Source organism: Pundamilia nyererei, unplaced genomic scaffold, assembly GCF_000239375.1.
Source record: "Pundamilia nyererei isolate P.nyererei 1_Seehausen unplaced genomic scaffold, PunNye1.0 scaffold00068, whole genome shotgun sequence".
NCBI lineage: Eukaryota > Metazoa > Chordata > Actinopteri > Cichliformes > Cichlidae > Pundamilia > Pundamilia nyererei.
The window spans coordinates 3,181,234-3,197,696 of NW_005187469.1; the positions used below are offsets into that span (position 1 = coordinate 3,181,234).

The 16,463-nt window shown below is 38.1% G+C and overlaps 1 protein-coding gene across 3 annotated transcripts in view; it reads left to right on the top strand.

The window, feature by feature from the left end:
• Nucleotides 1–16,463, top strand: part of gne (glucosamine (UDP-N-acetyl)-2-epimerase/N-acetylmannosamine kinase) — a 25,792-nt gene that overhangs the window by 2,147 nt on the left and 7,182 nt on the right. For 2 of the 3 annotated variants that reach the window (XM_005736317.1, XM_005736316.1), the window contains exons 2-12: nucleotides 9,261–9,332; nucleotides 9,570–9,718; nucleotides 10,395–10,641; nucleotides 11,139–11,346; nucleotides 11,433–11,585; nucleotides 11,692–11,904; nucleotides 12,408–12,495; nucleotides 14,227–14,437; nucleotides 14,546–14,675; nucleotides 14,762–14,983; nucleotides 16,048–16,230. In XM_005736317.1, the coding sequence (XP_005736374.1) occupies nucleotides 9,279–9,332; nucleotides 9,570–9,718; nucleotides 10,395–10,641; nucleotides 11,139–11,346; nucleotides 11,433–11,585; nucleotides 11,692–11,904; nucleotides 12,408–12,495; nucleotides 14,227–14,437; nucleotides 14,546–14,675; nucleotides 14,762–14,983; nucleotides 16,048–16,230 (1,858 nt within the window). In that variant the 5' untranslated portion in view covers nucleotides 9,261–9,278. Of the gene's footprint in view, nucleotides 1–4,833; nucleotides 5,047–9,130; nucleotides 9,155–9,260; nucleotides 9,333–9,569; nucleotides 9,719–10,394; nucleotides 10,642–11,138; nucleotides 11,347–11,432; nucleotides 11,586–11,691; nucleotides 11,905–12,407; nucleotides 12,496–14,226; nucleotides 14,438–14,545; nucleotides 14,676–14,761; nucleotides 14,984–16,047; nucleotides 16,231–16,463 lie in introns of those variants that run through there. The other variant, XM_005736315.2, reaches the window with a different exon arrangement.

Below are 16,463 nucleotides of genomic sequence, written 5' to 3' on the forward strand. Positions count from 1 at the left end.
GCAAAAAATGCCTCTCTGTGCAAAATAGGTTCAAAAACATAAACAGCTGTGGGATACTGTTTGTCCGTGATTTGAACCGGGGAAACAAATTGTGGCAGGATCAGCCTGGTATTATTTGTATCCCACTGTAATTTTATTGTATAAAGAGCTAACATCTCCAACATGTCAGGAGTAGTTAGCCATTACAAGAAGTGTTTGTGAACTAAAAATCAAGAATGTAGGATACTGTTTGTCCGTGATTTGGAGTGCTCCCGACGCAGGGAAAACCAATTCTGCAGGGGAGACCTACCTTGGCACTTGTGCAGGTGAAGCCGAATGGAATATGCGTCACCATATTTTCACCACCATATTTTCTTGTCTTTGGCTTGGAAGGAAGTTGGTTTGGAAACACATTTATCTACTGCATATATTTATATTCATCTCCTGCTTTGCGTTTGTGTGCAAGCCCCGTCAAAAGTCTGTCCATTATGCTAGCAGTGTTCAAGCGCTTTTAACCTCTGTGTTAAGAGGAGCTTTAAAAAAAAAGGTGTTGTGACGGTATGAGGAAGGTTTGGTGTGCGTTCTTTTGTATGTGTTTTTGTTCATGTGTGTAGGTGGGTCTGTGTGTTTTTAAAGAGCATGAAGAAAAGCGAGTAGAACAAGATCATCAGTGCTGACAGTTGGCCTGTGCTTTGATGCCACGTTTACTGCTGTAGAAAACGGATGTACTGATGATTTAGATGTTTAAAAATAATGTTAGTAAAAATTTTGTATCCAACATAACAGCTCTGGGTCCGTGGCTCTGTGCTTTACTGGCCCATGTATATTTTTACTGGCCTGCTGAAAACAGCTGAATAAATTATAACGTTCAAATATTAAAGCAGTTTAATTAATTTATTATTTGATTTTATAAGTGTGCATCTACATTGAAACTAATCTTGAAACAGTGGATGTGGTATAATCTGTCAGCAATTGGAGGATTTCTGGGCTGAAAAGCTTCATGGACAGAGAAATAGAGAGCTACTGAGTGGGCTGTGGGCTGGAAATCTCTGTACAACACGTTCAAGTCTTTGCTGCACAGTGTAAAACAATGTCCACACAGGAAGACCCTTACATTCAGTCCTTGGTCAGCTTAATGGGAAAAAAATGCAGATTATCCATGATGCCCTTTTACTCTCCTGGTCTTACCTGGGAGCTGCTTTTGACTCTGTATTGCTATTTTTGTGTTATTTGTCAGTCAGCACACCTGATCTGTATAACTTGTATACCAGGATGTTCCAGCTGTATGCGGATGGTAATGTATTTGCATAATCTTAATAGAATTGACAGCTTGTTGAGGCAGTGCAAACCCTGATGTCAAATATTTAACTATCAAGTGTCATAACCATTATACAGTACCATAAGTTTGGTAATGGTATTCTCATTATTTCCTTTACATGGAAGTGTCACTAAGGTTACATCGTAGTTGTCTTTAAGGTCCTCAACTGTCATTTTGTCAGGCTTTATTTGCAGTTTTTATGAGCAGTGTGCAGGAGAGAAGCAATCATGTAACTACGTCTGGGCTTAGTTGTGACTGCTCCCTATTCTTTGGAAGACGGTGTGCTATGCTGGTTGACATTATACCATTGTTTTACATAGACTGGTAATACAAGAAAAGCCTAGACTGCAAATAAGGTGTTGGCATTTTGGCAGCCATATTTAATAAATATTTGGTGTGGACTTTGGCCTATTTGTGTCTTTGCAAACATTTTAACTGCACAACAGAACTACAGAAACTGCGTACCTTTGAAAAGGAAAGCAGTTAGATCAACTGTTAAATTCAAAGATTACTGTCATGGATGAAGAGTGTTCTTCGTGTGGATTTCTTTGTGTTGCAACATATTTACTTAGGGCAAAGCAGGAAGTACTTCCCTCTGTGCTTTTTAATGAAGACTTTATATATCTGAATGAACATTTTAGCTGCTGTTGTTCCTATTTTTCAGTGTTCTGTCACTTTTTTCCCTGTAAATAGATAATTTTTCTAAGTTACCTTGAACTCCTATGCAAATTGAGTGAAGCAGGATCCTGCAGGTCCCTGAACTACTTAAATAAACAAAGTCCTACGGAGCCAGTGAGCAATATGACTCTCAATCCGGTATGGCAGAATGGAGTACGGTGCATCATATTTGTCTCCGTTTTAATTTGAACTCCTACAGTAATTCAGTCTTATGGGAGTAGGCGGCCACTTGGGACGGTTTTGACACATGATGTAACAGCTTGCACACACATTCCAAGTTCAACTGCAACTTTCCAAGGGTTTGTCTGTGCCAGTAAGTGGGTGTGTGCACTGGCATGCAACCAGTCTTTATCAGACAATAAAAATGCTTTAGAAGTCTTAAGAGTTGAAATAACACAAGATAAGAAAACTGAAATATTCTCTTACCTCATGAACACAGACCGTAACACAGACAAGGGAGGCCTACAGTTCTTTAGTTGTTTGGGATTCTTTTGTGAGCTCTCGGATGAGTTGACAATAGACTCTTATTTTGATTGGCTGGCCACTCCTGGGAATGTTCACCACTGTTCCAGGTTTGCTCCATTTATGGAGAATGGCTCTCACCATGGCTTGTTGCCGTCCCAAAGTGTAAAAATGGCTTTGTAGCCCTTTTTACACTGATAAATGTCAATAACATTGTTCTTGAGTCTCTTTAGATCATAGCAGTAGCAGAATACGTTTTTTGGCATTATTTAGCACAGAAGATTTGGCGTGATTTTCATCGGTGCAACACAACTCTGTTACTTAACCAAAAAAATCTATTTTCCTTACAAATGTAAAACATACTGTGAATAGGCATTGTCACCGGAAACAAATAATTGACCAAACACAAATTACTTACTTTTTGTAGTTATATAAGTGATGTCTTGAATCAGTAGGTTAACAGTCAACAGCTCTTGAATGAGTTGACAATAGACTCTTATTTTGGTTGGCTGGCCCCTCCTGGGAATGTTCACCACTGTTTTATTTTTAATTTTATTTCAGAATATGTGCTTTCTTTGGTCAATATAATGGCAGTGAGAGATGTTTCAAAAAAGAAAAACCTGTTTAAGAAAGCAACTGAACAATGTGTTACACTTCCTTTTCTTTTAACGTGTTGTGAACTTGGGAAGCTTGTTGTATAGGTGGCATGTATATTAGCTGTTTAGCACTGCCTTTGCATATTATTGAATTTGCATAAAAAGAAAGTCCTGCTTCAATATTTATTGAAAAATACATTACATTCAGAATTATTTGTATTTATTGAATAGCATAAAGACCAATATATTTCAGAAATAAGCGGTTATCTCTTTGTACACCTTCTAACATTTGGAGATGAGTTCACTGTTACATTCAGTGATTGATATGACTGGCTTTTGAACTGTACACAGATTTCAAGCTAGATTCTCCAACTCCTCTTTAGCGTGTTTTTTAAAGATACGTTCAAATTTTTGTATAAGACCACGCAGCTTTCAGCTTCACCTATTGATCTTCAGTCAGCTTGGGCCCAGGCAAAGCTGGATCCTTTACAAGTGGTATAATATTTGCGTGTTTGCATGCTAAAGTGTTAGCTGTTGATGCAAGGACGAGCTGTTTCCTGATATTGTGATTTTTCACTACATAAACATATCTGTTTTCATTGCTTCCTTAAAGCCGTTTTAAGAGATGCAATGCATAGTGACGTTTCTGTCAGTTGTGAAATGTCCCTCATTCTTGACTTTATTCAGTCATCCCCATATAATTAAAAAATATAGTATGGTTGCCTCCTCTTATGATTCTCTCTCAAGTCTCATGCCCTATAGGGAGAATGGTCAAAACCTGTCTGAACATAAGAATTGCCTGAGTTGCACACGTCTGCTTACAAAAGGTTAATAATTAGACCCACCACTGAATGTAACCTTTCCCTACTGGTCAGTTACAAGTCGAGGTTGTATTTGTATCCAGCTATTTGACTTTAATAAATACTTTCAGCTTCATAGGAATAATAGCGTGCTGCTTTAAATGTGAATGTTGCATGTTTTTAGGCACATGGCCCAGCACTGATGACCGTTAATTATTCAGAGAGAGAGAAAAAGGATCGTTAGGGCCTAACGGTAAATTTCAATCTGTTTTTCTTCTTCTACTGACATAGGTAAGCTGTGACACAGACTAAAAGATTAGTTGTCAAATAATTTGTTAAACATAATGTTGTAGTCTTTTTCTTTTTTTTTATTCTTTGTATTTTTAAAAAATATAGGTAAAAATATATTTGTAAAGTTAATGTTTATATGTATAAATTCAAAGTCAGTATTTGCAGTAGTGGTTATTGTATCAATATATTGTGCATAAATGTGTTCCTGTAACTATCCCTACTATGACCCCTTTAATCATTCATTTAAATTGACTTAATTAATGTAGTTCAATTTAGTTTGTGCAGTTCAATTCAGTTTCATGCTGACAGCAGATTTGGTTTGATAATCACTGAATTAATTGGAGTCAAATTCTTGCACCTTTTAAATGTACAATGGCAGCTAAACTATTTAAAGCTGCTTTAATATTTTTTGAAATTATTAGTAAATCATTACTATGCGTTTTCATTTTAGTTTAACATTGCATAGATGTTTTTTCTTTCTTTTTTTTAAACAGGGTCATGAAAAACAGCACTTAACAATTTCATGTCTATTACTGCAATAGGGAATTACTTTATTTTTTCATAATAACTAGAGGCATATGATATAGAGTATGAAGTGCCAAGCCTTTGTTCTTCATTGTTTGCTGTCACATACTCGGTGAATCATTGGCATTATTTCAATTGAACCCTACCCTCGTCTCCTGCTCCTCCCCCAGCTCTATGTCTGTGTCGCGCTACCTCTCTCACTTCCTTTCTCTCCTGCTGTGTGCTGGGTTGCGCATGCTCTCCCTTCGTTCCTCAATACGTCCATGATAACGGCAAAAACAAATCCTTGGATAATAAGAATATAATAATAATAACAATCAAAGATTGCTTTTTAGCCAAGAATCTGTAGAGGTGTGGCATGGATATGCATCTGGGTTCTGTGCAGATAAGTCCTCACGTAAGTCAGATGGGCCTTTTTGTCATTTAGCATGATTCCATATATTTTTTTTTTGTTCGTTTGTTTTAAATCATCATCTGATTATTGCTGCTCATTTTCTTTTCTCCCTTCTGTACGTTGAGCATCTCTGTCTGCCTCCTATTGCTGTGTCATTCCTGCCTTTGCGTTCTGCATGCATCCCTGCCCCCTCCCATACCTTAATGCTGGCTGCTGATGCTGTCTTGTGATGCTTGAGTGGAACCAACCGCATGCTGAATACAATTTAGGGTAAATTACAGGATTTACCCGTGTATGTAACACCAGAATTAATGTTGCTTTAACTAAATCACAGATATAACACTTGGCATGAATACTTGGTTGAAATTGGGTTGAAGAACATGGTGCACCACACTGCTGTGATAGCTGATTGAATTCTTAATAATTAAAGTGAGGGTGCCTTTTCCTGCAGCAAAGCCCTCATTCTAAACAAAACAAAACCAGCTTTTCTATTACTTAACGGTTAACAACAGACATCATCCACATTTCTTTCAAGGTACTTGATTTTGGAGGCAATGATGGAAAGCTACAAAATGCTACTGAAAACATACTATATTTGAAAGATGTAGAGGTCCAGGCCTGAAAGTGAAGCCAATGTGGATACTAGAGATGGACCGATCCGATATTACGTATCGGTATCGGTCCGATACTGACCTAAATTACTGGATCGGATATCGGAGAAAAATAAAAAATGTAATCCGATCCATTAAATATCACGAAAGCACCTCACAAAACTTGCAACACGCCGTAACTCACCTCAGAACGTTAGCACGTCGGAGCAGTATGCATCACGTGATAGAGCGGCTGTGGCATGCGGGACCTGTGGTGGTCTGGATAGCATTTGGAGCTTTGCTAGCAACCCGGCATTTAATCTCCGACAAAGTTATCCCCGAGAGAAGTAAAGCAAGTGCGTAAGTCCATCTCTGAATGTTTGTAAAGCATTCCTGCGTTAAGCTTAACAAGCGACTGCCTCTCCTGCTGCTATTTCAATCATGAAACTGCTTAATGATCAGCTGATCGGCTTTTCTGTCGCGAGTCCGTGTCTCTAGTTTGCTTTTGGCCCACTTTGCACCAGAAAGAGGAAACCAGCGGCTGAACAACAGCAGCACGTTTAAGCTTGATCAGCTATTGTTAGAATGTATTTAATATTACTTTCTACTCGAGGATCTTTTTCTACGTAGCTGACGGCTGGTAACTGTGCAGGGGCGGATCTAGCGAAGTTTAGCCAGGGGGGCCGATAGGGCATTAACAGGGAAAAGGGGGCACAAAGACATACTTTTCTTTCTTATTCTCATTTAAAATGTCTAGCTTTTAATAAATAATTATCTGACACCCAAAGTTTTAATTTGATGTAAAATGAATAGAAGTCAATTACTGTATATAGTAACTATTAAGTCTAATATATATACCCTAGTAAGCTATAGCACTTTTCCCTTTGGGAAGGTACCATCTGTGCAGTCTGCAATTCTGTTGAAGAAAGATGTTGAATCTATTTAATATTTCTTGAAAAATAATTGATTTCTGTGCATTTTTTTTCACACTGCATCAAATTAAGGTTGATTACGTCGATTAAGCATCATGAGGTGGAGCGTGAGGGGTGGTTCCCTATTTTTTATTTATTTATTTTTGTTGTTGCTGGGAGTTGGAACCCTATTAGTTAGATTGCTTAATATTTATGCTAAGTACTCTTTAAAATACCAGAATAGGGAGGATGGTGTAGGTTTAAGTTTATTAGATTGATCAGTATTGCTGAACTATGAAATATTTTTTTTTTGCATACAGGTATAACAGAATAGCTTTAGTGTAGTTGTTGTTTTAAACTTGAGTATGAACTTATACAAAATGCAGCAAGATATTAAAAAAAACAGTTTTGTTGATTAAAAAACACTATATCGGATTCATATCAGTATCGGCAGATATCCAAATTTATGATATCGGTATCGGACATAAAAAAGTGGTATCGTGCCATCTCTAGTGGATACACCTTATACCTGCTATTTTAGCAGAAGGAAATGGATTGTGTAGAACGCTATACATGGAAAATAGCACTACTACCCATTTGATTTGTGACCCCAGTAAACACTTTCAGTGAAGCTCAGTGGCTAGATTCATGGCTCTGTCCTTCAGGGTAGGACCATCTTATGATACTTCAGCTTCTCAGTCTCAAACCTTGATTGTCAGATGTGGTTTCAATAGACTAGCTGCAGTTATTTCTTCAAGGCCATGCTTAGCTTACTAGTTTCTCTTGTGTTATTTCCATTAAACTCAAAAGTTTGCAACAGAGGCAGCACAATGATAACAACACACTGACTATCTGTGAGTTGCTAGCTGTATGTTCTGTGGAAGAAATATTGGCTAAAGTTTTAGGATTTCTGCTTTAAAATGGTGTTAGCACCTGACAAGAGCAAGACTGTTGATTTAGAGCTATATGCTAACAAGTGAAATGTTTACATCTTTACCGTTGTACTCAAATGCTAAGGAAAAGAAAATGTTAAGCATCACTGCTTTAGTTACATTATTGTATAACGATAGACTAACTTGGTTGTAGTTTCATATTCAAATCTTTCTCAATTTCACGATTTATTTGCATTTTTATATGTAAACATAGGTTTAAATAATTTGAATAACATCTATTTATGATTTTATTTAGATTTAACACACTATATTGTATACACGATATAGTGTGTGTATACACTATACATTGCCCTTGGTGCTAAACAAATTTCCCCTTGTGGGACAATAAAGTACTGAATTGAATTCAAACTTGTTTTTTTTCTCTAATCTGTAACCATAACATTATTCTATAGGCAGAGATCATAGAAATTGATAAAATTAAGAACAAATTTGACAGCTCGGAACTTTTACCCCTTATGTCCTTATGTAAATTGGTCTTATTTATCTTTAGTGACAAAGGAAGATGAATGTCAAGATTTGAACAGGCTCATCTTTTACTATTGTGTTTTTAGGTGTGTCGTTTATGTGCCTATTGCATCCCTTAAATGACATCGTTCAGGTTGTTTCCTTAAGACTAGCAGGATCTGGAACTACCTGTTTAAGCAGCAGAAATACACAGAGGATGTTTCTTAGACAGTACTACAAGGCAAGATCATCACAACCAGGGCATTTTACATTAGCAGTCAGGATAAACAGGCGCACAAAAGTGTTTAACCCAGGGTTAAATTGTTTGTCTTGTAGCTTTGTTAAGCTCTTTCACAGAACATCTCAAGCACATTATGGATAAACAGGGTTTTGAAACCTTCATCCATGCCACGGCTCCTCCTCCACCGTATCCTGGACTTTTTAAAAAAAAAAAAGTATTTTTTGAGACATTTTTTGAGACTTTGTAATTTGACCAACTAAATGTAATACAAAGTTTTGGCTTATCCAGATAACTTTGTAGTAAAAAAAAACAACAACACATTTTTGCACATGTCGAGGAGCGTGTCAGGCTACATTTCACTGTGTGTTATACTTGTATAACTATGCATGTGACAAATAAAGAACCTTGAACCTTGAATATTATATGTTACCAGCATTAGTGATATACCTCATTTGCCTAAATATATAGACAGACTGGTAAAACACAACTGATATGGTTTCTTCCTTGCAGCAAATGGAAGCAATATTGTCTAGTGAATAAACAAAGCTATCATCATGTTGGAGGAGCTATAAATCCTTTAAAATGACATATTGCAGGATCTGGTATTTATTCAGAATAATGGGTGAATGGAAGAGGAGCAATAATTTTTTTCTCACAGAAGACAGTATGACAGTTTACATTTAAAAAGTACTATAAATTATGTCTTTGCCAATCCAAAGTTCTCGCATACGTCTTTCTGTGTTTCTGTTAAGCTGAAAGTGTTATTAGCTGCATAGCTGGTGCTACAGGTTTTCTTACGTCACATTACTAGGTGCGTCACTTTGGCCTTGTAAAGTAAAGCACTGTTGTAGAGCATGTTTTCTGTCGGGTAAATAATGTGTTAGCGTGTGTTCTTCATGTTAAATATGAATCATTTTTAGTGTAGTTTTGTTTATTTTCATGCTTCAGCCTCTGAATATTTGGAAGGCCCAAGTGAGTATGATCTGTGGGTGTTGTGTATAAAGAAAATAATGTATAAGATAATGTTTTACACATTCTTATTTTGATCTTACCTACAGCATTTTTATTTTTCCCCCAGGAGCAGTATTTTCTGAGAATGCAAAGGAACAAAGAGAAGAAATCAATGGAAAAGATGGGAGAGTCAAATCAGGTATGATTTTATGTCTTGGCTCAATTTAAAAAAAAATGTATATAGTTGTTGTGAAGCAGATGCATATGTAGTATATAGTTGAAATTCAAGGATGTGTGGAGATGATAATATTCCTTCAGACCTCAGTGAAATAACTGAGAGACGTATTTCTTTGTTTTGCATACTAAATAAAAATGACAAAAACTATCTGTGTGTGTCTTTGTGTGCGTGTGGTGGTTACACTGTTTTCTGGTTTAGTGTAAGAGGAAACTGAGGGTGTGTGTGGCAACATGCAACAGAGCAGATTATTCCAAGCTGGCCCCCATCATGTCTGGGATCAAATCCCACCCAGAAGACTTTGAACTGGAAGTTGTGGTGCTTGGTTCACATCTCATTGATGACTACGGGTAAGACGACCCAACTTTTTTCCTTTGCAAATGCCACTTTTTCTTTTCTTTTTCACTTGTGGACCTTCAGAAGATGCTCACAAAATAGCCAACAACATTTTGTTTGCTCGGTGACCTGTAAAATAAATGAAGAGTTGAAGGACACCAGTGCATCCAAACCACATAACTGATTTACTAGGAGTAAAATTACATAGCAACTCATGGGGTTTGGTTGCTGAGGAAAAGATTACAGTTGTGGAGTGACGGCAAAAAAACATTGATATCAATAGTGAGTTTGAGATTTGAGAGATTTGTGATATTTATCCAGTTTTGGTGTCTAACGGATGGGATTCGAACATTTGTAAAGGAGTCAAACAACTGCACAGACAGTATAACAATGGTCTGCATGTTTTAAGCAAGACCGAGTATATAAGCCTAGAATATTCATAGAGACATGTCATATTTTCCATACTCACTCAATATTTGTGTGCAAAAGATAACTCTGATAACTTGGTCAGCATTTAAAATTTGAATCTCACATTGCCAAGTTCCAAAAATAAGCTTCCAGTCTTTTTTTTTTTTTTATTGCATCTCAAAAACATTGCAAAAATGAAACCTTTTGTTGCCATCCCATGATTTGGAACTTTCAGTATACATTGTGCTGTTTGCAACTTACCGAAGTGTTTTGTTTTTGCAGGAACACTTTTCGGATGATTGAGCAGGACGACTTTGACATTGGCTCGAAGCTCCACACTATTGTGAGAGGAGAGGACGAGGCTGCCATGGTGGAAAGTGTTGGGCTGGCACTTGTAAAACTCCCTGATGTTATACAGAGACTGAAACCTGACATCCTGGTCGTACACGGTGATCGTTTCGATGCTCTCGCTTTGGCTACTGCTGCAGCATTAATGAATATTAGAATACTTCACCTGGAGGGAGGAGAGGTGAGGAAACCCAGTTGAACAGTTTCTCCTTCATTAGAGGCAATTACATTTCTTGAAAGCAGCACACAATGAAAAGAAAATTAAAATATGGGGGCAATATTGCATCATAAGTACTTAGATTTTTTTTATGCATTCTGCCAGTGCAGAATCTTTTCTTCTTTTTGTTTTACCCCTCAGCTGTAAAAGGCTGATGGGCTGGGCAGGTGGACAGCTTGGACACCCAACTATGTCATAACAGTATCTCAAAAGTTGTCACCTAGAGTTTTCTAATTCATACAATAGGTGCATCTTCAAAAACATGCCAGAGGAGTTTGAATTTTGGTGACCTTGACCTTGAGATCAAGTTCAGAGGTCAGGTTTTCTGAAAATCTTGTGATAACAAAAGAAGGGAGTCACCTAGAATTTAAAACATAGAGGACACTAGCTACTGGAGGATGGGGGTGGTTACATCAGTATTATTATTATTTTTTAACTCTATCCTGTGCTGCTTGTTCCAGGTTAGTGGTACAATTGATGACTCAATCCGCCATGCTATCAGTAAACTGGCCCATTACCACGCCTGCTGCACACGGATGGCAGAGCAGCACCTCATAGCTATGTGTGAGGACCACTCTCGTATCCTCCTTGCTGGCTGCCCTTCATATGACAAGCTGCTATTGTCTCATCACAGAGAGGACTACATGGATATCATCAAAAGCTGGTTGGGTATGCAGAAATATATTCACAGGACAAAATTATTTAATGAGAAATAAGTCTACGTTTGTATTTTATGTGATATTTGCATCTTGCAGATGACAAGGTCCAGGAAGGTGACTATATTGTAGCATTGCAGCACCCGGTCACGACGAACATCCAGCACTCTGTTAAAATCTATGGGCTGATGCTGGATGCGTTGATTTCCTTCAACAAGAAGACTCTCATCCTCTTTCCCAACATTGATGCCGGTTAGCTCCACCTGTGCTTACTGTTTTTAAAGTCCTCTTTTCAATAAGGTTTGGACACTCAAACGAAAGTTGAGAAAAATAACATAAGCATTTCTCCTATAAACAGGAAGTAAGGAGATGGTACGTGTTATGCGAAGAAAGGGGATTGAGCAACACCCAAACTTCCGAGCAGTGAAGCACATTCCTTTTGAGCAGTTCATCCAGCTTGTGTCACATGCTGGCTGCATGATTGGAAACAGCAGCTGCGGGGTACGAGAGGCTGGGGCCTTTGGCACACCTGTCATTAACCTGGGAACAAGACAAACAGGCAGAGAAACAGGTAGGTGTAACAAGAATGTCAATTGCCCTGAGCTTATCTCATACAAAGCTTCACAGGAGCTAAACAAAGGCGCAACGTTTTCTTTTTCTTCTTTTCTTTTTAAGTCACGCAATATCAAGAGGAAAAGGTGAAAACAAGTTACAGCGGGAATGATTATCCCATCATGAACTTTCTCATACTATTCCCATAATATCCGCTATCAATCCCATCTCCAGGAGACAAACACCCAGCACTATTAGTAGACAGTCAGGTCATCATAGTCCAAAAGACTCCACTGAGACTCATGTTTTATTTATTTTTTTAGTATATGTTAATGATTGAGTAATATAATGTCAGTATGTGTGGTATAGCTGGAAAGAATCATTTACTGGGACATGAATTAATTGTCCTTGAACATTTAAAGGATTGAGGCTGCTGGAAGACAAAATAGTACAAAAACATCAAGGTTATTTTCCTCAGGTTGTTTTTCTTATTAACTTGAGGACATTTTTTTTTTCTCCCAGGTGAAAATGTTTTACATGTCAGAGATGCCGACACTCACAATAAAATCTACCATGCTCTGGAGCTGCAGTTTGGAAAGAGATACCCCTGGTATGGCCAGTGTACAATCTTCATTTGTCCCCTGGGTGTTTGACCAAATTTTTAACTGTGTATTTTATTTTGCCAAGCCTTCTTTCAATGAAGGAACTGCTGTATATTTTCAGTAACTTTACTTACAGTGCCAGTTAAAGTCCTGTTGAACAGGATTTCAAAAATATGTTGGAAATTACAGTCTGTCATTATCAGTTTGTCACATTCAAGTTGTGTGACCTGTTTTTCCTCTGCCAGCCAGTACTTACTTTTTGCATATCTATCAAATGAGTCAGTTGATGAATTGTCTTTGTTAAAGCCCTTTAAGATATTAGAAGTAGCAGGAAATGGCAAGATGTATATTAGGGCTGCCACGATTAGTCGACTAGTCACGATTACGTCGAGTATCAAAATCGTTGACGACTAATTTAATAGTCGACGCGTCGTTTGAAGCTTTGTAAGATCCCAAAAGACGCAGGAATAAGTTGTAGGATTTAAGAGTGTAATAATGGACTGAAACAGAAGAGGGCAGCACTGCATGTACAAGGATGCCAGCTGCCGTTAAACCCCGAAGAAGAAGAAGCTGTGTCCCAGAATTCATAGCGCAGCCCAGCTCAGTTTCCAACAATGGCGGTAGCTAGTTAGTTTTAACTTTACTCTTATTATTCTTTCTGGGTCACAAAATAAACGTTTAACATATTTTCAGGCGAGAATGTAGCTGTGTAAACCTCAAATATCTGCTCAGTTTATCAGGACACCACATATTTTCAAAAGCGCTCCGACGTTTTCAGAGACGTCTGTTACCTACTAGCTCGATAGCTAGCCGGGGGCAAGGCTAACTAGAGCCGTGAGAACTCTAGGCAAATCGTTTTCAAACCCACCGCTGTCTTTCGCTACTCAGGTTAAACATGATATATAAGTCACTTAGATAACTTAACAATGTTATTGTTTGGCTTTTTTTTAGTATTTTATTTGTTCCTGAGTAAATCGGTTTGGCTGAGATTAAAGTTATAGTTTTTACACAGCTAAATAAACGTCAAGCAGACAACTGATTATCAGAAGTGTGAGATGCTGGAGAATATACTCCGGTGCCCTTTTATATTTTAGATAGCAAGGAGATTATTAAACTTCACCGAAACAATCTGCAAATTTCATTAAAATTTAATAAACTATCATCTTGTCTTTATTTTTAGTTAGCACAGACCTTAAACACTTAAAGATGTAAGCTAATGATAGTTATATTAGAGCAGATGCTGCTGGTGCAATAAGCTGTACGTTTTACGTCCAATGGATCTGATTAGTCGACTAATCGCAAAAATAATCGGTGACTAGTTGACTATCCAAATAATCGTTTGTGGCAGCCCTAATGTATATCCTATGGTATGTTTAACATAACACGTTTTGTACAGAATCAGGTCAGGCTCATTAACCAACAATAGACATGCAGGTGAATGTTATATACGTCTGTGATTATTGTGTGCAGTCTTAGAAAGAAGAAAACTGTGTTACTTTACCAAACTGTTCGTCTATAAGGCAGATTTTATCCAAATTATTTTTAAAAAAAGGGGAAAGGCAAAAGCAACGGCCGGGAAAAAAATTAAAAAAAAAGGTTTGAGAATCAGGAGATGGTAATAATGTAACAATGGGTTACACTGAACTGTATTTGGAGTCAAAACAAAATTTAAAAAAATGTTTATATTAGCAAATATGCAAACACACAAATATGTTTGTTTGTTTGTTTGTTTAAATCAGTTCTAAGATTTATGGTGATGGCAACGCAGTGCCTCGTATTCTCAAGTTTCTCCGTTCTATTGACCTGGACGAGCCTCTCCAAAAGACCTTCTGCTTCCCTCCTGTGAAAGATCCGATTTCCCAGGACATTGATCATATCCTAGAGACACAAAGTGCTTTGGCCGTCGACCTGGGAGGGACCAACCTCAGAGTGGCCATTGTCTGCATGAGGGTAGGCTGGATGAACACTAAACTTTAAATGTTTTTTTTAAATGTTTCTTCATTTTCACTTTCAAAAGCTTTTGTCTGTTCTGCTGTTTTGTTTTTTAAACTTTTCCAGGGCACCATAGTGAAGAAATACAGCCAGCCCAATCCAAAGACTTTCGAGGCCAGAATGGAACTCATATTAAAGATGTGCAATGATGCCATGCGGGATGCTGTGGGCCTTAACTGTAGAATACTTGGTGTCGGTATGAAAACACACTAATACTAAAACACATTTACACATAGGAAAAAAACCCAGCACAACAATTTCAGATTTATTTCTGCTCTTTAGGAGTGTCCACTGGTGGGCGTGTAAACCCCCAAGATGGTGTGGTCCTTCACTCCACAAAGCTGATTCAGGAGTGGTCTTCTGTGGACCTAAGAACGCCCATATCAGATGCTTTACACCTACCCGTCTGGGTTGACAATGATGGCAACTGTGCTGCACTGGCAGAGAGGAAGTTTGGTCACGGCAAAGGAGTGGAGAACTTTGTCACAGTCATCACAGGAACAGGTGAGAAGTTTTTGTTTTTTAAAGTTTTTCAGATGAGGATCTTCATCTATTTGCTTGATAACTAGGGGTGCAGCGGATCACAGTTGATCCGTAATCCGAACCGATCCCACTCCACGGTTCGGTACGCACATGATCCGAAGATTCGAAAAAGAAGAAAAAATAAGTATGTGTATGGTGCGCGTGGTGGGTCTGTCAAGCAATAGTTAGGGCCAGCGCTAGCGGTCCAAGTGGAGGAGCAGAGGAGTTTGCGGTATTTAAGCAGCCCTTTGCTGCCCAGTCCGACCGGGCTAAAGCTATTACAAAAGCTACTGGGGTGTTTAGCTGCAGACGGGAGGCTGTATTCCGTTGTGCAAAACAAGGGGTTTAAACTATGATGAACGTGCTTGAGCCACGCTATGATATCCCGTTCGCGTCCACTTTAGTGGCAAGATCGTTCCAAGCATGTATGAGCAGGAAAAGATTTAAGTTGTGGCTGAACTGTCCCAGGCATCTTCTGTTGCCCTAACTACTACAAATGGGAGGACCTCCAGGGCAACGGAAAGCTACGTGACAGCTCATTATATCACAGCGGAGTGCGATATAATGAGTGGTATGGTGTATTATTGTAGGGTCTACCTTGCGCCTTGAGCCGACTGTTGCTGTGAATTGGCGCTTTATAAATAAAATTGAATTGAATTGAGTGGTAGATACAAAGCCCTATACTGCCCTATATTGTACCATAAATTTTTTTTTAAATATTTGTGTGGAATGAGTCTTGAGGTGAATGTTTTTAAACAGGCAAAAAATACTTCAATAAGTAAATGTTAAATTTTTGTCTTTTTTCTTTTTTTGCTAATCCGAAAATTGATCCGATCCGTGACTTTAAACCGTGATCCGATCCGAACCATGAGATTTTTGATCCGTTGCACCACTAATGATAACTGTGAGACCTGTATGAATTCAAACAAAGTGCGATGATGATTTTTACAGCTGAAATAATATTTACTGCCTTATTCTTTTTGTAAATTACATCGTCTGGTTATTTAAGTCTCAGGAAGTAAAACATATTTTGACTCTGTGTGCAGGTATTGGAGGAGGAATTATCCATCACAATGAGTTGGTCCATGGTAGTACCTTCTGTGCTGCTGAGCTGGGTCACATCATGGTTTCCCTGGAAGGCCCAGAGTGTATGTGTGGCAGCCGTGGCTGTATAGAGGCCTATGCATCTGGGATGGCCCTTCAGAGAGAGGCCAAAAAACTGCATGATGGTGAGAGATTTTTTTTGTTTTTTTTTGTTTTTTTGAATAGTGGATATTGGCTATGCGCCTACCAACACTTGGCTTTAGAAACCTTTGAAAATGTAAAAATTGAAATCTCTCCACAAAAACATAAACACAAAATAAATCTTTATCCAGCAGATAATCTTTTACAAGTTTTCTTACGATACCAGAGCAACAGAAAGTGCAACTAAATTTTACACCATCAACCTTTTTTTTTTTTT